The sequence below is a fragment of the Rhinolophus hipposideros genome (genome assembly GCF_964194185.1).
Source record: "Rhinolophus hipposideros genome assembly, chromosome: 26".
Classification (NCBI taxonomy): Eukaryota; Metazoa; Chordata; class Mammalia; order Chiroptera; family Rhinolophidae; genus Rhinolophus; species Rhinolophus hipposideros.
Genome location: NC_138072.1, coordinates 2,903,676 through 2,931,443, shown reverse-complemented (window position 1 = coordinate 2,931,443; position 27,768 = coordinate 2,903,676). Strand labels below are relative to the sequence as shown.

The window sequence follows — 27,768 nt, the reverse complement described above, 5'->3', positions numbered from 1 at the left end:
TGATGACTAAAAAACTATGCCAGGGAGAAAAGAGAAACTGGAAGAAAAACTACTAAGAAAGTAAAACAATAAACGGATTGGGGGTTTCTCGTTTGACATGTAAAACTTGAGGCAGGACGTAATTACACTGTCAGTGGACTTTTAAAGAAGCATAGCATAGTATTCAAGAGGCTGGGTGGCTAAGCTCTGAATCAGACCTCATGTAAACATGTCACGCACTGCCAACCACTAGCTACACATGACCTTTGTTGAGATAATTACTACTCTGTGCTTCAGTTTTCTCCTTGGAAAAGCAGGGATGCAGGAATAATAACAGCACCTACGTGTGGGATGTGGTTAGGATGAGTGGACATTCTACACACAATACATGCACACACCGCTTACAAGCGTGCCCAGCCCACAGTAAGCCTTACCGCAGAATTAGGTATCATTAGTAGTCACTGCTGTAAGGCAAGAGGGAAACACGCAGCGATAACACGCACAGATGCAGACATGTGGCCACGGTGAAGGAAGATAAATGCATCAGCCAAAAGGATAGGTTATTTTCAGCTATTTCTTTCTCTTCACATAAATCTACTTCCTCTCATCCTGGGCCTTCCTGGGTCAGGTTACCTGTTTTACAATGCCATCCTTTGATATTTTTGTCTTAAGGAATAATTCCTATCATTTTTTTTATATTTGGGGTCTTCAAGTATTTATTAGCTCAAAACTTAGAGCACTGTATGATAGTTGGCCACCCATTCCTACCTAACTTGTCCATTTAATGTGTTTCAGCCCCTTCCTTTAGCTCCGTCTCAGCTTCCACTTCCCATCCTTCTCTCCTCTCCCTGACCCCACAATCACTGTCGAACCAGCATACTCCCTCCCCCTCCCTTTGTCTCACCTTCCCTATCTCTTTTCTCCTTTTCTGTCAGGGTGAAGTGAAACGGGGTTACTGCAGGAGAGGTATTTATTGTTACCAAAGAACAGAGAAATATTAAGTTAGTTAAAAGAGGACGCCTTAGAATATGCCCCACGTAACACAACGTGAGCAGCTGTTGACCCCTACCTACACGTGGTTCTTTTCTGGAATAAGTTACACACTTTAGTGTAGCCAAGCAGGGAGCTTCAGTGCACGGCACTTTAGTTCTTACCCAAGGCTGCATCTGATTGACAGGAGAAGCAGAAGCAGAGTCCAGGCTGATAGATTCAAGGGGCTTGCTGATGAGTCAACACCTTAACGGCCATCCGTCCTACTTGGATTGGAACTAAATTCCCAGTATTGACAATATTGGGAGACAGACGTTGCCAGATGCTTTTTACACTAGGGTTGCAACTAGCTGCTCCCTGGAGCTGGAGAAAAACAGTGACCAACCAAAGACCTGTGCTTTAACCCAAAAGTTACCAAAATGCCACAGATCAAATGGAAGGCAGTCTTAATATGTGAACAAATGTGCACTACCCGACCTCTGCAAGTCTGTAAAAATGCACATTCACATTAAATAAGGGAACTGGGGGAAGACAATAACCACAGATCCTCATATAGTAAGAAAACAAATATTCAGAATTTGGCAGAAATCTGTAATGGGGCTTCTTAATTTAGGGATAAAGAGCCAAAAAAAAATTTACACTTCTAATGTTACCTGCATTTATATTGGGGTCAGCAAGATTCAATCTTCAAATACACAAGTTAAACACCTACGTTTCAGAATAATAAGTCAAAAGACACATTTGGAAGTATGGTGTACCATGAGAGCTCAGGTATCCTCTCTGCCAGTCACATGTTCCACCTGTTTATACAAACACAGCCAACAGACCTCGATGAATGTTTCTGCTCTCATTCTTCTACCTTAGCCTCCTCCCAACACTTTGCCCCACCCCGACTGGCTTTTTGATTTTAAGGTCAGAGGTTAAATTGCTAACCCCTTCACCTTGGAGGAAAGATTTTTTCCTCTCGAATAAAAGGTTTTCACAGTGTGCAGCGGTCAGATTAGCCCCTGTCCTGGACACCAAAAGCTCTGTCTTTGTCTTCGTGGCTTGGGCACGGAGCCCCTACATCAGAGGGGGTTGTGGGTGGGCAGCCAACACGCACGCTAAGAAGAGGGCCAGGCCCAGGAAGCCCGGCCTCTCAGAGTCCAGACTCCCGTCCAACCAGCTTGCCCAAGGGAAAATCCTGTCAGGCACTCAGCTGAACATTAACTAAGGTGTCCTGTTGAGAACCTGATGAAGATGTTATTTGGCCATACGGTACACTTTCCATTGTTTAACATAAAGATAAGAGAAAAACGTCCAGAACTCAGTGTTTTAACCATCTTGGTCACCAACGCACACCTGGGTCAGTAAATGCATTTTACTAACATACAACCCTTTGCTCTATATACGCTCTTAAATAATGCAGTTACTTATGACACTCTCATCTCTTGCATTTAAAAACTGGCCTAACTAAAGGATATATTCAAAAAATTACAATAGATTATTTTTTTATTTGCAATTGTTACATTAGCTATTTCTCATTAGAAATTTTACTCATGTATTTATCACTAAAGGCACTGGTCAAGATGCACAAGTCAACGCGAAACTCTTATCTTTTCACATTTCATAATATTTCTTTATCTTACAAGTTTTTTAATGTTGAACAAAGGAGAAATAGTAAACCATAAAGCACGTATTTGATTAAAATTTAGAAGTGGAAGTCTAATGGTACATGAACCAAACCATACTTATAAAAATCATTTGTAAATGTTTTTAAACCGTAAATACTAAACATATCAAACAAGTTTATATTTGGTCATCTCATGGCAATAAAAGAATTCTCTCAAGCATGGTAAGTTACAATTGAACTCATGAATATTTACAATGGCTTGGGGAGGACCACAGTTTATAAAATATACATAATCTCATAATTCACATCCAAGGCAACACCCAAGATTAAAAATTATTAAGTAAAAATGATATTACATATGATTACAACCACATTAAGTAGGCTCATATTGAAATCTGAAAGGGAATACACACATATAGATGTTTTATGCTATCGGAACGAAAAAGAATAATCTTCTTACTTTCTTCAAAATTGTCCACAACATACTACATTAATAATTTAAAAACTAGAGGAAACTGTAGAATAATCAGAAGAGTTCAAAAGACTACAAATGGCTAGCGAATAATGAGAAATAGGCATGCAACCACAATATAATGTATTCTAAATTAAGGAATAAATCATTTCTCTTAGATAGCTCCTATAGCAATAGTAACTGATTTCCAAAATGTTAGGAGAAATATAAATGTGCCTTTTAAAACAACCTATAAAGATGATTAGGCTGACAACGTCAAGAGGTCACGACCAATAAGCTTAACAAAAGAAATGTGTTTATTCTTGGGGGGTGGGGAGAATCAATGCTTATACATAACAGATGTCTGGCTGGAAGGCGATGTCCTTACTCTTTGAAACATCACATGAAAATCTAAGTTTGGCAGAGGAAAACATTGAAACTGAAGACTCTGGAACAAAGTGCATAAGCAATGACTGGCTGGAAATTTTAAACATTTTATTCGAACTTCTATAGCAAAAAAAAAATGCAAACAAAAAAATTTAACACAATTAAAAAGAACAATGTTTGATAATAACAGAAAAACACAACACTCAAGATAGAATAGGTCTGTCATGCCTACCATTAAATATCTTTTTTTTAATTTATGAATTATGCCACAGCAAAATGAAGAAAAAAGACACCCAATTGACAACCAACTGATTAAAAATCAACATCACATTAAAGATAAAAGGGAAATACCTAAAAATGTCAACAATGGTAATTTCTAGAATATGGCATTATGGGTGATTTATATTTCCTGATATATGCATTTCTTTATTTTCTAAATTACCATCAATGGCAGGAGGTTGTTACCACTCACAGTTTTGAAAGGTAATAAGAAGGATGAGAAGGGGATTATCTGACTGGATACATATGGATATATACCAATTAGAAAGAGAGGGAGCGAGCTCCTGAAATCATAAAAGACCCTGATGCAGTAGGGGTGCCAATAGCCCACTGCTCATTGACCTCCTTAAATCCTTTTTCTCCTCCTTCCTCAACACTTGACTGTAAAACTAGAGACTACATATTCCAACCTCGCTTACAGCCAAGTATTGCCATATGACTAAGTTTTTACCAAAGAAAGTAACAAACTTTCCCCTTCCTTGCCTGAGAGGAAATTTCTCACCTGAACTGTTTCTCTTGCCCATCTGCGGGCTTGAACTTGGACACAGAAGCGATCCAGCTTTGACTCTGCAGATGAGAATCACAGTAATAACTTTCTAGACTGTTACTCTAGAAAACAGCAGGACGCCTGAATAACTTCACAAAACAGTGCATCCAACCAGACCACCTGCTTCTAAACGTCCACGTTACTTAAGCCTCAGTATTCCAAGGTCTTTTTTTTAAAATCAGATTGACCTTTATTCTGTAAAAGAGAGCACTGAAAAACAGAATGGACAGTTTTGAAAGAGGAATAATAAATGATTTAGAGAACAGCTTTAAGGATTATGCCAGAACTCACAGGAGAGAAAAAAAAAAAGACCAGGAAAAATAAATAAGAAAAGCAAAGGTTAATCTGGAATTTAGCGTAACTTTGATTCAAAAACTCATTATCTCTAAAACCTAGTACTGTGCTTAAAACAAAGTAGCCATCAGTTAATGTTTGTTGAATGGCTGAACAAATGAATGAATGAATGAACTAGTCCCAATAAGAAAAGGGACAGTTCTTTCAATAGGAGAGTAAATGGGCAAGATAGGTGCATATGGTTCTTTTTTGAATAGCATAAAAATACATATTGATTCAAAATGGATAAGTCACTTCTTTATACCAAAGCTGACATATTAAAGAAATTTCTTTCTTGTTTGTACTTGCTCAAAGTTCAAAATTCAAGGTGTACAGTCTTAAATTATTTCTACATGTCTGGGTCCTGATTTATTTCTCCTGATCACAGGATCAGTACATCCACCTAAATTATGGAGACAGTGGCTCTATTTCACTATGTCCTCTGCAAAACACACCTGCTTCCAGTGATCTGGATTGTTTGGGAATGCCCCTCAGCTCCTTAGGAAAGGTTTCATAAAATACCCTGGCTTTTGGCAAGAAGATGAAAATTGAAATTAAAAAATCCAGGCTGAGCATTAAGTAAAAAAGCATTACTCTGAGACTATTTCTCATGAGCTGATGGGTTCACGAGCACATTTCCTTTGCTAACCTGGAGTTCTGCTTCACAGTTTATGCTCCCTTTTGTGTGAGATATCCAACATTCCATTTATGACAGCTATTTAGACTTATTAATTTAAAAAGCTATTATTAGAAAAATAGTTTGGAATAACTGTAAAACAACACTCTCCCTAGAGTTCACCAGCTACATATTGAAACTTTTATTGAATTTGCATACTAGTAAAACTTTTAAGTTAGAGAGAACCAAAGATATTATCTAATCTAATGAACTCATTTTGAGACGCAAGATTAAATGGTTGTTCCAATTCTTATGTTTTAAATTGAAGTGATGAGTTCTACGTATGCCACAGAAATCATCCTGAAGTTACTGGTGAAAAGGCTGTTCCTGCAATCGTTTTCTACAAAGCCCATACTCCATGCCTTGTTCCTGGAATGGCTCTCATACCATACTGATCTTGTTTGTGTTCTTTTCTCTTCTGTTTTCCACATTTTTATTGTACCACTCATCCCGAAAACAGCTTCCTCTCTTTTGTGACTGCTGAGAACACACCCAAGCCTCTAATGCTTTGAATGTCTCTCTGAAACTTATTTCACAAATGAGATGTCTCAATACTAGCATTCATGCAAGACATCAAAAATCTGTACCACCTCTTGAAAATCGCCCAAGACCGCTCACTTACACATTCAAAGGTCTGTATCAGTTCCCATCATCCTCAGTCTCTTTTGCAACATACTATTAGTCACTAAGCCTTGCCCATCCCAACACTAACCCAGTTGTTCCACTTGGTACACAGGAGACAGTATAAGGGACACTGCCCTCTCCTGCAACCAGCTATCAGGCCAAAGCCCAATGCACCCGAAACCTCTCCCAGAGCAGTGGGATTCGGATCTGGTCATCAGCCCTGCGTCCAAGTAGCTGAGCTACACAACGCCATTGTCCTACTTTAGACAATGACTTCGAACTTTCAGATGCCTAACAATCAGCTAGGAAACTTTTCCCGAAAATCAGATTCCACTCGTACCTCCCTCCGCCCTTAAAAATAATCTAAAGTGTGCCCAAGGAGCCTGATTTCTCAGTCAACAAATCAACAGCTCCAAAACACATATTGACAAACACTGAATAGCAGCTCTTCCTAAAAATCTATGGACACCCATCTCTAGCAACATTCCCCCAGGAGGCTCGACAGAACTCCCAAGGCTCCTCCAAATACAGAGATGCTTGGATTCTCTTGTTAGATTTGTTTGCCTCTATCTACTACCAAGTATTATGGGAGATTCTACTGCATCATTACAATGAGTGCAGCCATGACTTATTACTGTAGTTCACAGGCCTTTCCTTAGCCCCATAAGACAGACATTCACAGAGATGATAAGAATCCAATTTACTGAAGGTTGTAAAGCCTCAAAATTCCAATTAAGTAAGTATTGGTAAATTTCAAGATAAGTATTTAGAATTCAGCTTCAGGAAGAAAAAGAGGTCTGGCCTCCTTCCTTCATTCATTATACATCTCCCTTTACTAGGTGTAGGTGGAGCTGTGTTTTCCAATCACCTATCTTTAAAGAAAGAAGGCATTCCTGAGTTCGCATGGCAAAATTCCCAGCATTGTGCTGAATGGCATAAGAAACAGATGATGTATGGATTCTCCCCTAGACAGCTGCACCTAGTCCAGCTCATTCCCTTCTAGCAGGACCTCATTACTTCCCTAGTCTGCCATATTTTACATTCCCCTTCAACTGCCTTTACACTAATTTCTCTGATTCCTGTTTATTACATTTCCTCTTTTCTCTCATCCCCTATGAATTAGCAGGCACGACTACCCATTGTTACCTAAAAGGCAAAGGAGTATCTAATATAATTACAATTGGAGGTGGAGCTTTCATGACAAATTATGTTGGAACAATGGCGACTTTTTAGTTTAAGGTTCTATTTTTTTCATTTGCACTTTTCTTTTTCAAAACCAAAATAACATCAATCCACAAAGGGAGTGACAGCTCAGGTCACAATCCCCACTTTCCTGGGAGGTGCAGCCTCTTCCTGGGTGGGGTCCCAGTAGCCACATCCATACTTGGTAAATCTGACCCCATGCAGAGCCAAAAAAGCCAAACCCATGACCTAATCTGGGCCAAGTTCTCTCACACAGAAGAATCTGGACTGTAACGTGAGAAACAAAAACAGGAGATGCTGAGGCAGAATCACTGTTTTGGCAGAAAGATGACACAAATTCCTTAGAGCTACCATGGTAACTATATTACAAAAGTATCCCAAATACTAGCTCTAATATGTGTTTTCATTCTTCCCTACAAGCAAACCCAGTGGTCTCCCTGACACGAGGCCATGGGTCTCGGAGACGGGGAGGCCAGAGAAGCCAGAGTGCACAGAACAGAGCTGGAGGTGAGAGCGCTGCAGACACAGAGCTCTGGAGACATACAGAGGGGCCCCACCATCCCCCCACTCCCCCACTCTGCCCAAGTCTTCAGTGGACACATGTGAGAACACTACCCAAGGGTGGGGAAAGGACCACCCAACAGAAGCAGAAGGCAAACTCCCAGGACCAGACCATCCAGCATGGACAAACCCCATAATGAAGGTATGCGTAGTGCTCAGAGGGCAGCACTTCCACAGTGGGGCAAACTCAGCACAAGACGGAAGGCAGCTCTGGTCTCACCTAGCAAGGCTTCAAAGCCAACCTCAAAGGATCGAGCTTTCTCTAAGTAACTTAATTGTGTCCTAAAACAAAAACTCACCTGCACACAGGACATGTAAGAAGAGAGACCATATTCTGAGTCATAAAGCAAGTCTCAATAATATTTTTTTAATTTAAATCATACAACATATTCTCTGGATTACATAATCAAAATATAACAGAAAGATCTTTGGGAAAGCCCCAATTATTGGAACCTAAATGACATATTATACTTCTAAGTAACCCATAGGTCAAAGATGAAATCAAAGAGCAAACTGGACATATATTTAACAAAATGAAAATAGAAATTGATAAAAGCTAAGAACTCTTCTCTGTGAAAGACACTTGTAAATTAAAAGAATGAAAAGACAAGATAGACAGGGGAAAATAATTGCAAATCCAACAAAGAAGTATCACGTATATAAAAAATAAAACTTAAAATTCACCAAAGAAGATATAAGCACATGAATTCATTCTAGTAGAACATGACTGAGTCAACAAAATGCTTCCATCAATTTCTAAGAAATCAAAACTTTACTTGCAAATGAGACTGTGTAATGTACACTAAGATATTGTGAATCATTCCATTCAATTACTCTAAGGAGTGCACAAATGATAATTTTGGACTATCAAATTTTATTTTACATCGGCAACTCAAGGAAGAATATGAATATATATGTATGAGTACACACACATACACCCTAATTTGGCATTTATCAGGTAAATAGCATCTCAAATTTAATATCAACTTCATGACTGAAAAAGCATACCTTAACTGTCATGCCTATGTGGATATATGAGGACATATCTAGTTCCTTCACCAGACTATGTAACACCCTTTCCAAAGGCCCCTGATTTCCATTTGGGACCATGCGGTCCCAAGGACATTAAATGTCACTCCTGACTACAGGAATGGAGTCCATTTCAACAAGATATAATTGAGTCTACAAAAGCTTCCATCAATTTCTAGAAAAATTAGACCTTTACTTCTAAATTAGAATGTGTAATGTGCTAAAATATTGTTAATAGTTCCATTCAATAGCTCTAGAGAGAGTTTGTACTATCAAATTTCATTTGATAATCAGCAAAGCCAATCACTATAGCCCTGAACTTGTGTTTGATTCAGGGCTGGACACCTAACTTAATCATGAGTGCCAGAGAAAGAAGTATGCAATTTTCATTAAGTTGAACAAAGTGGGTCTCACTGAGAATGAGCAAAAAGTTGAAGAAGGTAAAGTGATTAATCACAGATCTTGGGGAAGAGCATTAGAATAAACAAAAAGTGTACAGACTTGAATGAGCATTTTTGATGTGTTCCTGGTATGGCAATGAGGCCAGTCTGGCCACAGCTGAGGAAGCAATAGGAAAGAATGGTAGATGACGCACATAGAAAGGTAAAAAGGAGAGGAAATGAACCAGATTATATGGACCATGGTAGGTCCCTGGAAAGCTTTTAGTTTTTTATTCGAACGATTTGAAAAGGCAGAGGGATGGGGGAAAGAGAACTATAAGCAGGACACCCCTACATAGGAAAACTGATTCTTCAAAAGTGGAGTTTTGAGAATTGAGGTTGTGAGTAGATTTCTAGTATGATGTCCCATGTGCCATGTTATATATTGCAAGCACTAGCAAAAATAAGATACAATCCTGGTTGAAGAACAAAAACACAAACACACTTACTAGAATGTTAAAACTGTCAGGAGCTTTAGGATAGTCAGTCTATAGCTTTTGTTTAACCAAAAGAGTTTGAGCCAAGAAAGGTGAAATGATTGATGCCAGGTTGTACAACTAGTTACTGGTGCAAGTGGAACTAGAAGTAAGTTCTCTTAAATTCGAAGTCCAGCAGAGCAAAGGTATAAAGGATGAACAGAAGAAAAGACCACATTTACAAAGCACTTTTGCAAAACAGATAAGCATTTGTCACATTCGCTTGCTGTTATTACTTCCAAAGAAAGTTGCTCAGCCTGCCCCAAAGATCTGCCCTGTAATTCTGAGGGAAGCGGTGAGAAGCAAAGCTGATACCTACACCGTAAGTAAATCCAATGGATCAAAAGATAAAGAGCCTTCTGTATTTTGATAAGAAACGCATTCAAAGCTCTTCATATAAAGACTGCATTTTCTCCCTAACAAAGAGACTCTTGTTTTCTGGAATTTCTCAAGGCTACAGAGAAAAAGGATAAGGCAAGTAAATCATTATCCTACGTGTTGATAGAGCTAGCCTCTCTCCAATCAAGTACACACAACACTGGCTGGTGGAAAATAACATCTCCTGCCAAAAAGTCCTCCAGAGTTACTTCTAGACTACAGAAGCAGCAGTACTTCTGAGATACTCTGAGCAGAGTAACCAATATAACTCAAGCATATATTCCAAATAGTCAACATTTCCAACTCAACCCAACTGAGGATATATTACCCAAATGAGTATATGAGGTGATTGCAGTGATCCTTATTTATATATATTAATAAAGTGAATAATCATTAAAGTAGTTTTAAACTATTAATATGATTTAAAGTGAATTCTTATGTTAGAATATTGTTACCTACACTAGAATAAGACTAATATGAGAATGTGTTAATATGCAATCCTTAACAAGTTTTTACACAACAGTTGGAACCTAAATATATCAATTGTATCTCAATAAAGCTGTTTTGTAAAAAAAAACAAAAAAAAAAAAACTAAACATATCAAAATTACATTTAATGTAAATATACTAAACACTCTGATGAAAGGCAACAATTATCAGACTGGATAGAAAAGGAAATCCCAAATATAACGACATTAGATATAAATATAGCTCTAAATTCTTGTATTAGATGGTTTAGAAGAAAAAAATAGGAAAAATTTCATGCAAACACCAATTTTGAGAAAGGTAGAGCACCTTTATTCCTCAAAATAAACTTAAAGACAAAAAGCATTACCAGAGACAAAAAAAGAAATTTCATGTTAAAAGGATTAGTTCATAAAGAAGACATAATCAAAAATGTGTATGTATCTCATAGAGCTTCAAAGTACATGAAGCAAAAATTGACCACACCAAAAGAGCAAAATCAATAAATCCATAATTATAGTTGGAGGTATAAACACTCCTCTTCCAGTAACTGAAAGCTATAGACCCTGAAAAAATCAGTAAAGTTGTATAAGAATTGAAAAACATTATCAATCAACTTTACCTAATTGTCATTTATACAACAATACATCTAACAACTGCAGAATATTTACTCTGTTTAATCACACACTGAATATTCACCAAGATAGACCACATATGGGTCATAAAACAAACCTTACATTTTCAAGTACTGAAGTCATAGAGTATGTTCTCTGACCTAAAATACTTTCCAAATGATGAATATTAGTTATGGGAGTATACGGCAAAACAAGAAAAAAACTAAGTGAAAAAAATATATATATACACATATATATTTTTATTTTTATTATATATATTATATATTTTATTTTTTATTATATATTTTTTATTTTTTATTATATATATGTGCGTGTGTGTATACACACACACACACACACACACACCCATAAAATGGTACAGGACACCAAAACAATGAAAAGAAAAGAAAATAGATTTTTAAAAATGGGAAGAAAATTAGTACAGGGGAAATGTATGAATAAATATATGTAGATACTGAGGGTGTAAAACGAACCTAAACTAGTAAGAATTTCCAATTAAAAAACTGACAGTTGATTAGACTGCCTCAACGAAAAAAGTAAGTTATACTTAGCCAAATAGAGAATGAAAATTCAATCATTGTCCATCACATGTTGAGAACTAAAGTATCTGAAAGATAAGCTCTCTATAAATCTCTTTCACACTTTTAATGAATAAGATGAATATGATACTGGGCCCCTCCCATCAAAGGAACTTACTGCTACTCTACAAAATATAAATAAGCATTATCATCACTCATTAGCATACATTCATTTAAATGCCTACTAAACACAGAGCACTCTGATAGGCATATGGATTTCAAAGGTATAGTAACATTATTTCTTGCTTTTGAAAAACTTATAATTTATTTGAGAAAGGAACTGGTACAAACATAAACCCAATACAAGAACTGGGACACACATTGCAAAGGGTAGAAGGACGGAATTATAACCCAGGAATTATAACCCAGGAATAAGTTCAGATACAGGTGTGAATAATCACACCTGTATCTGAACTGTATCAGCAGCAAGTAAATGATGCTAAACACAGACTGGAAATGGGGCTGAGAACTTCATTCTTCTGACCATGCCTGGCCAGGGAGCTGGAATTATTTAGTTACTAGATATGACTTCACTGGCAAGGACGCACTACACATTAAATAAGTTGTCATTCGGTACACCACCTGGTCAATGTTGGAGTCCTGCTGAAATGCTGCCAAAACTGACAGGAAAAGGAAGCCATCAGGAAATAATGGCTGTCTCTATTAGGTTGATACCGAGTCCACCCATGCAGGAAGTTAAAAAAGAAAAAAAGGCTGAAAGGGTAATTTTTTAAGGACCTGGAGAGCTTCCCAAAAATGGTAAATAATAATAATAAATTAAAAAACCCCAAAAAGCTTAGTAAAACCAAAGACCAGCTGTGATCCAATTTTTTCATCCTCATTACCCCGTTATTAATAAACAAGTCTTCAAATTAGAAGTGCTCACATTTAGAGAGGATAGCAACACAGGCACTTCCATAAGTTAAAAACAGAATTAAAACTTCATCATATCTGGTTATAATTACTGGATTCTCAAGCATTTAATCTTTTACTGAGAATAGCATCTACAGATGGGGCTTGGAAAGAATCCAAAAGCCAACAAATGTAATAAACTCTCTCTCTCTCTCTCTCTCTCTCTCTCTCTCTATATATATATATATATATATATATATATATATATATGTTTTCTCTCTATATATATATATATAATTTGTAATTTAGTGAAAGAGGATCATATATATATATGATCCTCTTTCACTAAATTACAAATTCCTTGATGGCTGGGGCCAGTGTCATCCTTGCATTCCTTTTAGTATCAAGAACGACATTTTATACATTTGGATGGATAAAGGGATGGGTGAACAAACAAGTTGTGGATCAAATACACGTGTGACAGAAACTGAAAACTGAACAAAATACTTTGAATGTTTGGGAAACTAACTAACTGGTTATTAAAGACGGGTTCTGGGGACGCAGAAATGACATGGACTGTGACGGAGACCGGAAGGGAGAAAGAAGAGGTGATCGCTACAACGTAGCATCCGCTGCAAAAAGAAGGAAGGAAAAGGAGAGATGATACAAAGAGCAGGTGAAAGAGCTAAGAAAAGCAAAATGAATTCGTGGGACCTGTGGTAGTTAAGAAGAGTGAGACTATACAACGGCCACCCAGGCCAGTTACTGCCTTACCATTGCGTGAAGTCCATTTGCCCAGATGTGCATACAAATACTGTCATTTTCTACATGGGCCATACCATGTGAATCAAGTTGAAAAACACTGCTATTAAGAACGTAGGGACATACAGAATGAATTTAAATAAATGAAATTTGTTTGAAAATATAAACTTTATAAAATTACCTATTAAAAAGAGATTTCTATCAATGGTAGAATCGGCTTCGAGGTTAATTGCTGGACCAAACTTTGTAATATAGTGGTTCTCAAACTTTATCCCTCACCACTTATAAAAGACAGTGTTCATGGTCACAGTCCACTCTTATGCACATAATCCAGATTTGATCAAAGCCTACATATATTTTTCAACTAATTAACACGAGTAATTTTTAATCAACAGTTGTGTATCCTATCAGTGGCTCATTCTATTCTTTAGCACGGATAAGATAGCCCATGGTTTGCATGCAATTTCTAGTGCTAACCATAGCTACACTATTCCTTTAGTTATTCACTCAAGAATGTTATATAGTAATGCAAATAATTAAGAGTGGTGTCATTACTAGGATGGCCTTAATTTTGCTATAACTTTTCATCATTCACACATTGCAATAGTATCCGTTTACACAGAACTCATAATCAATTGCACCATACCTCAAACTGGTAACACTTCCACTGAGAACCCTACACTTGTGTAATATTTTCCTTAATCTCACCTCATCATCATTCCTTCAGAAACATAAACTCTTAGTTTATTCCCATTCTAATGACCTTCTAGTTTGTCAATATTAACTGTTAGAAATTTAAAAATTTACTCACATATGGAATTCCTGTTGAATTTTGTGCACACGAAAAATTGGGAAGAAAGGAGTGCAAAGGAAAGTCACATTTTAACTTCCTGCTCAGTCTTTCTAGATGCCACCAAGACCTTAAACGAGTACCATTAGAAGTACTGCTACAAATTTTTATTCTCTGCCAAACATCCTTTCAAAGTGAAACCATCTCAGCCTCAGATATATTAGCTTCTTGTGCCCTCAGTTCTGACACTTCTGCAATATTAAATCGGGGGCTTGGAAGTTACTGTGTGACCCCCAGGAAAGTCTTCATTTCATCAAACCCATTTACCTCTGTTCACCTCAACAGATTTCACAACCTATTCACATTCAACCAGAGTAAGCATTAATGTTATTTAGAGTGCCTCTGTCTGCTCTGAGAGTTTCTACCACGTTACTTTTCATAATATTCACTGCCCTCCAATAGCTTTCCTTGTCTCTTCATTACAAAAACAACAAAAGATGTGAAGGGCATTCTCTGTCAGAACAAGAAAGAACAGAACTTTTTCCAAACCAAGGACAGGATTTCATTAAATGATTTTTTAAACAATAAAAAGCTTTTCAGAAATCAAAAAAATTAATATAAAAATAGTAAGGAAAAAAGGAAGTGAAGCACAATTAAAAGTAAAATTAAAACTAAAGAATTAAGCTAAAACAATTCAAAGAAATATAAAAATATTAAATGCTAATGAATGAAAGAATAAGTACCATTTACACTACAAAGTACAAGTGAAACCGGCAAAAATACAAATTCCAAAATTGAACACCCCCATGCAGATGGCCTAAGGTAGGGCATAGCTAGCAGGCCTCCATTGGACTGAGTTGCTGGTTACCGATCCCAGAAATAGAAAACAGGGCCTTTGGTCTTTCCCTTAGTTGCAGAAGATTCGAGCCTCCTGTTGTGTGTGAGAGGAAGACGTCTGTCTTTCAGAGAGCGCTGAGGTCTTGGTCTAGCTTAGTCATCTCCGCCAACCCATAAGTCAAGCAAAAGTACCCATCTACTCTGCTCAACCCTAGCTTTTAAGAGCTTTAACTCAGAATAAGTATTGACAAGTCCCTTAAAACAATACTTACATAATTTTTGTGTTTTGACCAAATCAAAGTCAGCCGTATCTAAAATAGGTAAATTCTAGTCATACGTCAAATTATGCTTTAAATATAAATTGTGTTACATCTGTCATACATATTAAATGTAATAGAAATCATACATTTTCAAAGCATGAAAACATAATTTAGTTTTAGTAAGATGATTTAGAAGGCAATTTAGAAGTGAATCAGTGACTTCATTTCAATACTTTAGCCACCATTTTGAACACATCACAAGTAAGAAAGTAGCTAGTATGTGATACAAGGTTCAAAATAGAAAATTTGGAAATTCTTTCCATATCCATCTACAAGCAAAATGGGCATTGCCAATCTGAATAACACCTGAGGGAAATGAGTCAAACAAATTACCAAAAGATTTTCTAAATTCCCAAATTGAGTAAAATATCAGTAAATGGATTTTATAATGGCTTTATAAAGAACTTTGGAGAGCTACATAAATCCCAAAGGCCAAATGCAGGCCAATGGCATATGTACACATACATGTGTATTATATCATAGATTGATCAGTCTTCAACTAGTAAGCTAAAAATGAAGCAAATATTTACAAATTAAATCTTTGACTTTCAACTAATATTTCATTTTAATATTTTTACTTTTTAGAGTAAACACTGTCACTAATAAACACAACAGTGACCACTAAGAACCTGCAAACTAGTACCCTGTATGTAATTCTCAGCACCACTTCTTCTATCACAAGTTGAAACGTGTATGCAGTGAACACGACCCACACACCATCCGGAAGTGCTGCCCCTTGATGCCTACAATTATTCTGCAGATATTCATCCCCAAGTCACACCTTTCATAGCAAAACTGTAACTCCACGACTTAGGTCTTGGAGTAACAAGAACAAAATAAAAAGAGGTTCACACAACATTTTCTAAAAATCAAATCAATTAACCTCATTAGTTTCTTATCATTATGAAACAGAAAATGCTATTTTAATTTATATAACAGTAACAATGACCAAAACCTTGAAACAAATTTCCCAGCTATTACACAGGCTTCCTCTTCCAAACGCCACATCTGAAATACACTGGAAGCCACTTAAGAATCTTTTCTGAACCAATTCCACACACGTTTATTTAAGAGTGGTTGTACTTCTAATGCAGACCCTGAGGACGTACGCTGTTCCAGTGTATTAAGACAATCTGAACTTATTTGGGTTTCACTGCAACCAATGTTTTCGGCACAAATTCCTAAGTTACTTCAAGTAATCTTTTATCAAATTATTAAGGAGTCTAAATTTTACAACTACCCAAGTGACAAAATTTTAAAGAACTGCTTAACTCTAATTAAAGTCAAATTTGAATACTCAACACATCTGTATGCTGGTGCATTTCTGCTACCGAACCAAAACCAAGTTGTTTTTGAAATGACTAATTTCTGGACACTTATACATTTGCAGAAGACCATCAGATGCACTAAACTGATAATTTTAGGCTTTATTTTCAGATTCAAATGATAAATAAGAAGGAACTGAAAGAGGAAAAGGCTCTATCTGATCTTTACCAGCTTCGCCTATGAAGTTACAGAGTCTGCGGTTTATCAACAGCTCTTTAAAAGAAAAAATTTAAATAAAGCACCTATTGCTTGCAATGATAAAAATCTACAGCCTCTTAACATTCTTTATATTACAGTTTTTTTAACAGATTTAAGAAATCTAAAATAGGTATTGGAAACATAGCACAACCTTTTCTTAATTTCACTTTAATAACAGAGCATAATTTGACAAGTAATTATTGAACATTGTTCATAAGGAAGGCACCTTCCAAAAATCTACAAGAGATCCAAAGAGGTGCTTGTCCTCAAAAATCTAAAATCGGATTCTTAGCACAAGTCAGGGTGATAAACAGCAAGTTCAAGACACATGGTAACTTCACAAGGCAGGTAGCACAAGGATTATTACTCAGCAACTCCTTTTTATATCTTTTACTTCTGTGGCTTCACTTGCACAAATTTCATCCTGTTCAATAAAGTTCTTATACGTCTAAAGAAAAAAAGAACTTAATAACATTACTAAACTCTCAATATCCTTTATAAATTCCATTCCTTTTCTCTAAATGTTCTCCCAGTACCTTAAAAATGGTGCCTCAACAATTCAGCAAATACTCACTGAACACAGACTTTGAGTCAGACACTGTTTTAGGCTCACAGTAAACAAAACTAACCGGACCCTCCCTCCCCCAAAGGCAGATGACACATGACACAGAGACTGCTTCTTTGTCATCTTCCTTAGATACGAATATTTACACCAAAAGCAGTATATCCTTCTCCCTTTATTGTTCACACAAGATTTTGAATATGAAGTAAATAAAACCCCACACAGCTTTAGAACAAGATAAGCACCTGGTACCCAACTGAGAACTGGCAGGATGTCTACTTGTGTCTCCCTCCATTGTGTCTCCCTCCATCACTTCGGGACTCTCCCTGCCTCTCCCCTGTCTGTGCCCTTGGGCCCCAAACCCCACTCACAGAGCTGAGCCCGGGGCCCTCTTCATACTCAGTGCTATACCCTGGGACAGGGCAACCTCTGTCCCAGCCCTCGACACTCGACACTCGACGCGGTACAATCACTGATTTGAAACTGACACTCCCTCTCCCAGAATGTCACCTTCTTAACTGCTTTTCATCTGTCTGACACATAACCGGCACTCAGAAACATGCACTGAATGAATGAAAGAGGGCTGAATATTTCCTATAGTGTTTTTACTCTCCCTCCCATTGTCAGTCATCTTTTGATGTTTGTTAAAAATCACTATAATCTCACAACAACGCTGGTCGAGCCTAGAATTTGGGATTTTCTAAAAGGGTGGCTTTCTAAAACTGCTGCGAAATATTTCAATGCTATTAGAAAACGATGATTATTTTAAAGGCAGCACAGCAAAATGGTTAAGGGTTCTGGCTCTAGAATCAGCAAAAAAAATAGGTTCAAATCCCTTCCCACTTCTTACAGCTAAGTGATTAAATTATTTAATGTTTCTGAGCTTCGTGGCCTCGTCTTTACGAAAAGGATAACAGGCCCTACTTTCTATGATTGAAGATAAATAGGACATGGAGGCTTTTACCTCGCTTACTGACATTGTAAATACTAAATAGTTGTTGTTACTATTTCTGTAAAACATCCACCTAGAAGCCTAATCAGAGAAAATAATCACTAAGACTACAACAATGTTGTTACAGCTCAATTCATTAGCTTATAATCAAAGAAATGCCTTAATGAAATTCAATACTCTAAATATACTTACACCCTTATTAAAGCTAGTAATCACAAATTGCAAACGGAGTATCAATATAGATGGGGGGAAATGATAAAACCTAACTCGCAATTGGCAGAGGTCCATTTGACCCTTAGCTCAGAGACCTTTCCACCGTGGCAAATGGTATCTCCTTAATTAATTCAAGTTTACAAGGCTTTCTTTAAAATTAAAATGCCCCATTGAGGGCTGGCTTTCAAGTGTTCACATCTCACTGTGAATTACTTTAATCAAAGAAGGACATTAAGTGACTTAAGAACAGGTATGGTGCAAAGAGGGCTTGTTTTCAAACCAGCAGGAGCGGGCCTGTGTGACACTTCCTGTCAGAATCTGCCTGCAGTCACGTCACAGGGCTGATGACGGTGGCAGCTGCAGGGTGAGGGCAGCGGGGCTTGGGACATATCAAAGGGGAACGCAATCCCCCTCTCACGGGCTGTACCAGGTGCTCTCTCAGGAAACTTGCATTTGTTACTCCACCATTCTCCTCTGCAGTGTGTCCCAGGACCCCCCTGGCACTAACCTCCTACAAACCTCGGTATAAACACTTTCCATCAAGATTACTCTGTTATCCTAGCACACGTGGACGAAGAGGGACAGAGTTCTTTGTAATGAACATAAAGCTACAGCAAAACATGGTAACCACATTTTACCCGCAGCCCTTTTCCACGATGGCCGCTGTAACGTCTCCTAAACCACATCACTGTGTGTATGACTTACCAAAGTTCTACTTCCTATATGTTAGGGTTTTGCCAGGTTTGGGTACAGGAGGCTGGGTGTAAATGGGTTTGAAGGCAGCTCCACAAACGTATGTATATGTAGCAGCTGTCCCAGTAAATCTCGTGGATTCTAAGGGGAAGAGCTTGAGTGAAGGGTTTCCCTCAGCAGCCCCTCCAAGGCCCCTGCCACGGTCACACCGGCACACACTAGACCACACTTCCACAGCAAGTGGCTCTCTGTGAAATAATGTGGTCATCGTTCACTGGCTCAATGGCCAGCCTCTATGCTAGGTCCAATTTCTTTTATTCATTCTGCAAATACGTACTACGCATGTCAGCTACTGTGCTGAGCTTTTCCTTAAGGATACAAATTAATAAGCCATGGCCCGGTTCTTAAAAGCGCTTACTTTAAGTGGGGCAATGAGACAGACAGACATATCCATCTGGCCACACACTACCATGTTTGTCACACCTGTAAGAACACAGTAAGTGCTAAATACAGGCAGACTCTGCATAAATAGTATCTCTCCGGGAGAGAGCTATCAAGTGCAAAAGTGAGCTTAGAAATACCTTTTTTGTGCAGGGCATGAGGGATACTGACTAACTTAGGATACTTTGGCATAACGTTCTGATCTAAGAAAAGAGTTAAGAGGCAGTTAAACTGTTAACATAAGCTAGAGATCAGAGAGATGGATAGTCTTTCTGAGACCATGTTGGATGGGCTGATAAAAGTAGAAAGCCCGTAGCAGAGAGGGATTTGTTCCTAAGAGAAATTGCTGTCACTAAAGAAAAAGGAATAAAGAAAACAAGATTTGCTAAAGATGTGCGACAACTACTAATAAATAACTAGAATTTTCAGATCAAAGATTCACTAAACATGGAGATATAAATCCTACAAAAGAGGAGTGGTGAGGGATGGTGATCTCCTACGCCGGAGAAAAGAACCTCAAGGAAAAAAGCTCAGTCATTATTTTATGTGGAGTTGTACTCGATTCACTAATTGAAGGAAGATACTGTACCCTGTTTTAAAAAGAAATACCTGTACCTCATACAGTTTATACTCTAATTTCCTCATGATGATAAAGCAGCCTGTACTGAGCTTATGCAAAATTACAACACAAGGAAAGGAAACAGAGCAGCGGATTTGTAAAAAAATAGATTAAATGGGCCTTTCAAAAGGCAATAGATTAAAACACAGACTCGGGAGCCAGACCACTTGGGTGAGTTCCTTCCTTCTCTGTGCTTGAGTGTCTTCACGTGCAAAAGGAAGATAAACATCTCCTATCGGTTAAAGAGCCGTGTGGACGTGCTCCAGCTGCAGCTACTTCCTGGGGGAAGAAGCTGTGACACAGCACAGAACAGGAAGCTGCTGGAGCACCGAGGCCACTGCCTGGGACAAAAACCCTAAGAGGAGGCATCTCCAGTATCCTGCCGAGGAAAAGTCACTTCTCATTTCTCTGAAGTCCTGAGTCTCTTTGGGGAAAGTAGGGGCAGTATGAGAACAGGAAGTCCTGCTATCAGAGCTGAGGAGAGGCCAGCACTGCTGGCTGTACTTCCCTGACTGCTGGGAAGCAAGACAGACAGCAAAGAGCAGAGTGACAACAGCCATTAGCTTGGAAATCTGCCAGGAAGAGCATTAGGAGCTCAATATTGGCATTTCACTCTGGAACGGTTGGAACAGAAGTGACATCGTCCACGAAACGATGCCCAGTCAGCATGTGGGACATCACCAGGACAAATTCGACCAACCCACCGGGGACACGAGGGGAACTACCAACACCCCTCACGACTATTTTTAAATTTGTGGGTGGTCCTATGTGAAACTATTTCCCATGTTGTAAAATGTGTTGTTTGCAAAAACAAACAAACAAACAAAAGCAACGTAATGCCTTTGAAATGAGTCCAAACAGCAATAGATCAGACAAAGGCGGTCACCTTGCCAGAGCTAGTTATGTCCTTCTATTTCAACAACGAATGTCATTTCGAATCACTAACTAAAACTTAATCATCATTTGTCTCTGAAGATGTCTACAATTCCCATTGTCCAGGATAAATGAAAAAACGTCAACATGAGAAACACACCAAGACCTTCGTGCGATATTCCCAATCTTAGCATCCTATTTTCTACTGGGCCAGAGAGTCACCAAAACTTAAACCAAAATTCTGAGAAAGGCAAAGAGCTCTTTAGTTGATTTCCCAACATCTATTCCTTGCCCGTTGTTTAGTAAATCAACTGTGACCATCTTGCCACTCACCCCTCTACCTCGACCCCACCAATGATTGTTTTAGGAATGACCAGGCCCAGCCCAACTTGGGCCCCTGAGAGCCAATGTGCCGGGGGATTCTGGGAAAGAAACGTTCTGGTTCTCAAGGCAGGGCCATGAAAAGCCAGTGTCTGTCACCCCCACGGTCACCAATAAACCAGAGGGCAGAGTTCCGACTTCCCTGACAGCCATCCCATAACCACAGGGCTCTAAGCCCTCCAACAGCATGTCGCCGTGGTTAGCAGAACGCGGAAGCAGAAAGAACCTGGGTCTTTGATGACCCTACTTCTAGACTTCCTCTTCTGTGAAGTAGCAAGTTTCCTTATTATTTAAACTAATTTTGTATCTGCACCCTAAAGCATCCTAATTTGCACATTTTGGTTTTCAGGTCTACTACTACATAAGAACATCATCCATTTTCCTTTAAATGTTAGCAAAAAAAAAAAAGTATCCCACTTTAAACAAACTGCTGCATATATCAGGCTCTCATTAATACAAACAGGTTTTATTGACAGTTAAACAGGAATGTTCTAATAAATTTCTTCAACAATATCTGGACATTTTTCCCTTAAATATTTATCAACAAAGTAGAAAATTAATTAAAAACACTGAGAAACATCAAACTCTCAATTTGATATAAAATTTTAGTTATACAGCTTTTTCTTCTTAGAGCACAAAAAAATATAACTTGTTATATCCTAAAATGTTAGTCAGTTCATTCTGTTTAAGTCGGAATGTGCAATCAAAACAAGAAAAGTTGTTCATGCTTTTTATGTGGCTGAGTTTAGCTTTTAAAAAATCTTGGGGCCGGCCCAGTGGCTCAGGAGGTTAGAACTCCATGCTCCTAACTCCGAAGGCTGCCAGTTCGATTCCCACATGGGCCAGTGGGCTCTTAACTACAAGGTTGCCGGTTCAACTCCTCTAGTCCCGCAAGGGATGGTGGGCTCCGCCCCCTGCAACTAAGATTGAAAGGACAACAACTTGACTTGGAAAAAAAGTCCTGGAAGTACACACTGTTCCCCAAGAAAGTCCTGTTCCCCTTCCCCAATAAAATCTTAACATAAATAAATAAATAAATAAATAAATAAATAAATAAATAATACATAAGTGAATGGGTGTGGCTGTGTTCCAATAAAATTTAAAAAAAAAAAACCTTTAGCATTTGCTGCCAATCAGCCATGTTAGTGGCATACGTGGGTAGCATAATTCCCTGCAACCTTTCCAGGGGCTGAAAGTATTTCTTTTGACCATTTATTGTATTTCCCACTTCAACACGCTGGATAAACTGTTAAAAGACAAATGAAGGTGTTTCTAAGGAGTAGTGATTTAAACAATAGTAGCAGAAGGGCAAGAAGGTAATAAAAGAAGGCCAGGAGTAGGAAAAACAAACTGGAATAACTAGTTCCTAAAAAAATGGCAAAGGGAGGAAGGAGTAAAGCACTCCAAAGGAAAGTCTTTCTGGAAAGGTCACCAGCTCTGACACAGGCACGCATCGATGGATCCTTTTGTCAAGGTCACTTCGACATGCACTGAAGTTACCGAGGCTGTGCCGGATCCTCTGCTCTGCTCCCCAGCACCGCTCCCAGGGTCCCCGGCCCCGCGTGACCCCTGCCCCGACAGAGGCTCCGCCCAGGCCTATCATTCTGGAGCCTCCATGTCATCTGACTCCGAAGGCCACAAGTATGACTTCCTGGGGGTCACTACACAGATCACCAGCAAGACCACGAGGGCCCCCACGACTCCCAGCTGGGACGTATGCTAGAAGCCAGGATCTCTGCATATACTGCCACCCCACTCACCTCCGGAAAGAGGTTTCTGAGTCCGAGTGAGAAGCCCAGAGGAGAAAAGCAAGGCAACATGTGCCACCCAGCTGGCCGCCTCAGAGAGCTCGGAGCTCGCTGAGAGAGTGGCCTCAGCCTCACCCCTTCCTGAGCTGTTGCCTCCACTCCTCTCTCCAGTGCCCAAGAGCACCTGATTTTTGTTGTCATTGCTGTTGAGGACCACTGCCTTTGACGTTAGCCCCAGAACTTCAGAAGGTCAGGGTGTGTGGCTCGTTAGACTTTTGTAATAGTTTCAGCAGTAGAAACATTTTTGTTTGGGCTAATTGCTTTTGTATCAAAAGTAGCAAAGTAGCAAAGTCACCCCTGGGTGCAAAATTGCAAACATTGTTTCCAAGAAAACAGTTTTGTTACAATTTTTTTCTTGTCTTTATTAAATTTTAATGTAACCATTCTTGCCACATAGAAGAAAACATCCCAAGTAAGGATCTTGACTCACCTTGCTATAATATAACGCAAGGTCCAAACACAGCGCCTGCAGAACTGAAAGGAGACTGACTGCCTGGGAACCCTTACTGCGTTGGATGACTGAATATCAGCAATCCTTAAAAATGCACTGTTTCCCCCGCTAATAATCACTTGTGTTTGCTCCCCTTATAGTCTGTTTCTAATTGATAAACAGAAAACGATAAAAAATAGATCTGTGTAGTTATGAATTTCAGGTGTATGTCTGGGAGCTAACAGAAATTAATACGTACAACCAAAGCAAAACAGTCTGATTAAAAGTAATTATAATCTCTTTCTTCGGGAATCATTAGTGGTCGACCCAGAGGAGATGAACTATAATTTACTTCAATTAAGAAGGTTAAAAACTGGAGCAAACTTTTCAGCCAAAGCAGTTTATTCTCCAACATTTGAACTCATTTAAATCAAAGTAGAATAAGACTGATTTAATTCACTTCACTCTCTGATGTGCAGGTACAAAGTATTAAAGTCACTTCCAAAGATAATAGAAGAGATCGAATATTTTTAAACTTTATTTTAGAAAAGAGAAATATGATCACTGTGATATGTTTTAAACAATAAAAAGATTTGGCTCTGAGGAGAAAAAATAAAATTATAGAAATGTTGTGTTTTCCCAAGGAATTTAGCCTGTTTTACAAACACATCAAGTGAGCATTACTTCCTACACCTTAACTAATGTTATGGTAGATATTTTGAAGATTGATTTATATCATAAATACACTACAGAGTAGATTTAAATTGGAGCTGAAAAACATGTATGGATTTGAATCTTCAAAGAGAACTTGGTTGGGTCTGAAAAGTATATAAATGGACAAAGTTTAGTACACCTGGGACACAAAAGATAACCTTTTGAATCGGAAAAAGCTCCGTGCAACCTGTGATCACTCCCTGCCCTTGCCCAGCACACACCTGAGCACTGCTGCTGTTCAAAAGGCCAGAAGCACAGCCCACAGGGCTGCAGAGCCAGGAGTGTGCGACTTCCTCCCTAAAATTAGCCAGGCCTATTCACCACAGCTGGGTGGGGCCCCTCTATTTTAAGGTGTGCGGCTCCAAATTGCCCAAGAGGATATAATTGCTGGCCAGTTCTAGAGCTAAGAGTGTCAGCATTCCACCAAGTCTTTCGAACGGACAACTAGTGGCCACCGATTTCCACGCTTACTCAGCCTGTTATCTAGGATCTAAGTACACTGCCAGTAAAATCAACCATGGAGACAGAGCCATGACAACATATCACACAGGACGCACTGACAAGGAAAGATGAAGGAAGGATATTCTTTTCTACCACCCCTCCACACAAACACACGGACAAAAGTGGAAAAACTGACAAAAATCATGGTACCAAAATGTTCTCATCTTTTGAGGAAGTTACACAGAACTGACAGCTGAAACCCTTCCAAGTAATGTCACACTGTTGTTTACCTTCCTCTGAAAGTGTTATTCTACTGGAGTAAATCCAACAGAAGACGCTATTCCATAAACATCAGAAGGGAATTGGGCGGTTCCCATTGCAGCGGCAGAATTTTCACTGGTGTTCCAAAAAGGAGCTAAATTTTCGAAGACGGATGAAAGACAATGAAAAGGCAATGCCCTTCCACCAAAACTTGATCGATGAATGGTAAAGTTGAGTTGTAAATTATATGTGTAATATACACCTGAAATTTAAGCTGCACAGGTAACACTCATGATTTCTACAAGCTCAAGCCAAAGACCTAGTGTCTCTTTTATTACCAGCAGTTTGAGACGCTAGATGCAGAATATACATTTAGAATTATCCCAAAACTATCACGTTCCAGTAGTCTGCAACACAAACACTTGCGCTGACAGATTCAATCATTTTAAGAATGAACAAAACACACATACCTTCATTTTCCGAAGCATGACATTTCACTTTCAATACCAAATCAAAGGTTCTTTCTGGATTTTCCCTAAACGAGAAAGAACTGTGTCACATTTATTTCCTATGACAAACAGATAAGCAACTCTATAAAGTCGATACCTTCTTTACTCTCAAAACTAATCTTGTTCTTGTGTCAACATAAGCCGTGTAACTATATGACCAGGAGTAGCAGAAATAGCGAACTTTTTCCCCAGTTCAGCAACTTGAGAGCTGAAGATTAGGAGTTCTGAGACTAGGGCCAAGCATCTAACCTCTGAACCTGTTTGTGTGTGTGTCTGTGTGTGTGTGTGTGTGTGTGTGTGTGTGTGTGTGTTTACCTACCAAGTGCTTTGCTCAGGTCAGAATAATTGTGAGGATTACAAATGAAATAACACCTGTGAGAGTAACTCACACGGTACTAAGTGCTGTTTAAAGGTAAAGCGTTGCCTTTATCTTATTGAATCAAAATTGGAAGGCCAGGATGCTCGTAAGCATCCCTTCAGTCCCCTGCCTGCAGAGTGAGGCAGCAGGCTCTCAGGCTTTCTTGAATGTCAGTGGGAATGAGAGATACCTGGTTCCACCTGCCACGTGCCAGACCTCCGGGAAACACTTATAATACGTCCTCCTTAAATGTGATGCTTGCAAATCCTTTCCTTGAGATGTAATCCCTCTGCTCACGCATGTTTCAAGGAGCAGACTACACACAGACTCCAAGGCGAACACAGAAAGTCTGGCTTTATGTCCGTTATTCGGGGGAAATTAGACTTCTGCCTCAATGTTACATTTCCCCACTAGGAACAGTCAGGTTGCTTTGCTTCATTCAGAAATTATGTGCCTCTTTACTAACGTCTCATACAATCAACGTATTCACTGGTTTAATTTCAAAGACAAAAAAAAAAAGGCAGATTAAAATCTATCGAGACACTTTTTTTCTCCCCCATCTCTTGCTGCCAGAAGATAAAAGATTCAAGTCTGGTACCACAAAGTCCACGTGACCCAAGTGTTAATATGTTTCGGTTTTTCCTGGTAAGACCTGCGTGTCTGTCTGCGCCGGCTGTTTTCAACACACGCTTCCTTCCAGACCCCCCTGCCAGTTTTGGCTTCGAAATAAGCATTGTTTTTTTATTATTATTTATTTTATTACAAGAACCTAGAGACACAGGAAGTGTCACGTCCTCTAAGTTCATGTGCAAATAAACACGCCTTTCCCCAGCGCTCCCCTTGTTACCTTGTTTCCACGGGAACCCTCGGGACTCACGAATCCTCCCCCCGGACCCCCCACCCCCACGGCAACCCCGGCGGAAAATCCTTCTAAACTAGAGTTTCCCCGGCGTCCCGCTCAGGTGTGGATTCCGTGTGGCTCCCGCCGCCTGGGCCCTTCGCACGGACCCCCGTGGAGATGCTTCTCGGGGGGTGGGGGTGGGGGGGGGGGCGCTTCCCCGCCGAGGAAGTTCGGCTGCAGGGCGGCGACCTGGGGACAAAGATGCCGGCCTGCTCCCACCGGCGTCTGACGTCACGGGTGGCCCCGCGGGGACAATGTCCGCGGCCGTGCCCTTCGGCGAGCACCGCACGGCGCGGGCGCTCGGGGGCCGCGGGGCCTCGTCCCAGCCGGGGACACGCGGGAGCAGCCCCGCCACCCGGGGACACGCGGGAGCAGCCCCGCCACCCGGGGACACGCGGGAGCAGCCCCGCCACCCGGCGCCGCCGCGCCCACGCTCCGCGCCCGGCAGGCCTCGCGGCCTAGGCGCCCCCCACGCCGCGCGGACGGCGCCGCACTCACCGCGTCCTGCGGTCCATGCTGGCATGGCGCGCGGCCCGTCCCCGCGCGGCCTCCGTGACAGCGCCGCCGCCCCCGCCCGCGCCCCGCCGCCCCCCCCCCCCGCTCCTGCGCCGCCCGCGGCCGCGCCGCCAACCAGGAAGTGGGCGGGAGGGGCAGGGCCGGCGCCTCACCTGGCCGCGCGGGGACGCGGGGGCGCGGGGGCGCGGGGGCGCGGGGGCGCGGGGGCGCGGGGGCGCGGGGGCGCGGGGGCGCGGGGGCGCGGGGGCGCGGGGACGCGGGGGCGCGGGGACGCCCCGACCGGCCGCCGCCCCTGGGCGTCCAGAGCGGGCGCCGCGCCCACGCCCCGCGTCCCCGGGGAAGCACCGCCACCCGCGGCGTTTTCCACGC

At 40.2% G+C, this 27,768-nt stretch overlaps 1 protein-coding gene across 3 annotated transcripts in view; it reads right to left on the bottom strand.

The window, feature by feature from the left end:
* DENND1B (DENN domain containing 1B) overlaps positions 1–27,459 on the bottom strand; it is a 164,213-nt gene extending 136,754 nt beyond the window's left edge. Inside the window, exons 1-2 of one of the 3 annotated variants that reach the window (XM_081039324.1) lie at positions 27,382–27,459; positions 25,586–25,650 (exon numbers count right to left, since the gene is read on the bottom strand). In XM_081039324.1, coding sequence (XP_080895450.1) covers positions 25,586–25,650; positions 27,382–27,398 — 82 coding nt within the window. In that variant the 5' untranslated portion in view covers positions 27,399–27,459. The remainder of the gene's footprint in view (positions 1–25,585; positions 25,651–27,381) is intronic. The other 2 variants (XM_081039325.1, XM_081039323.1) reach the window with 2 other exon arrangements.
* Positions 27,460–27,768: the final 309 nt, after the last annotated feature.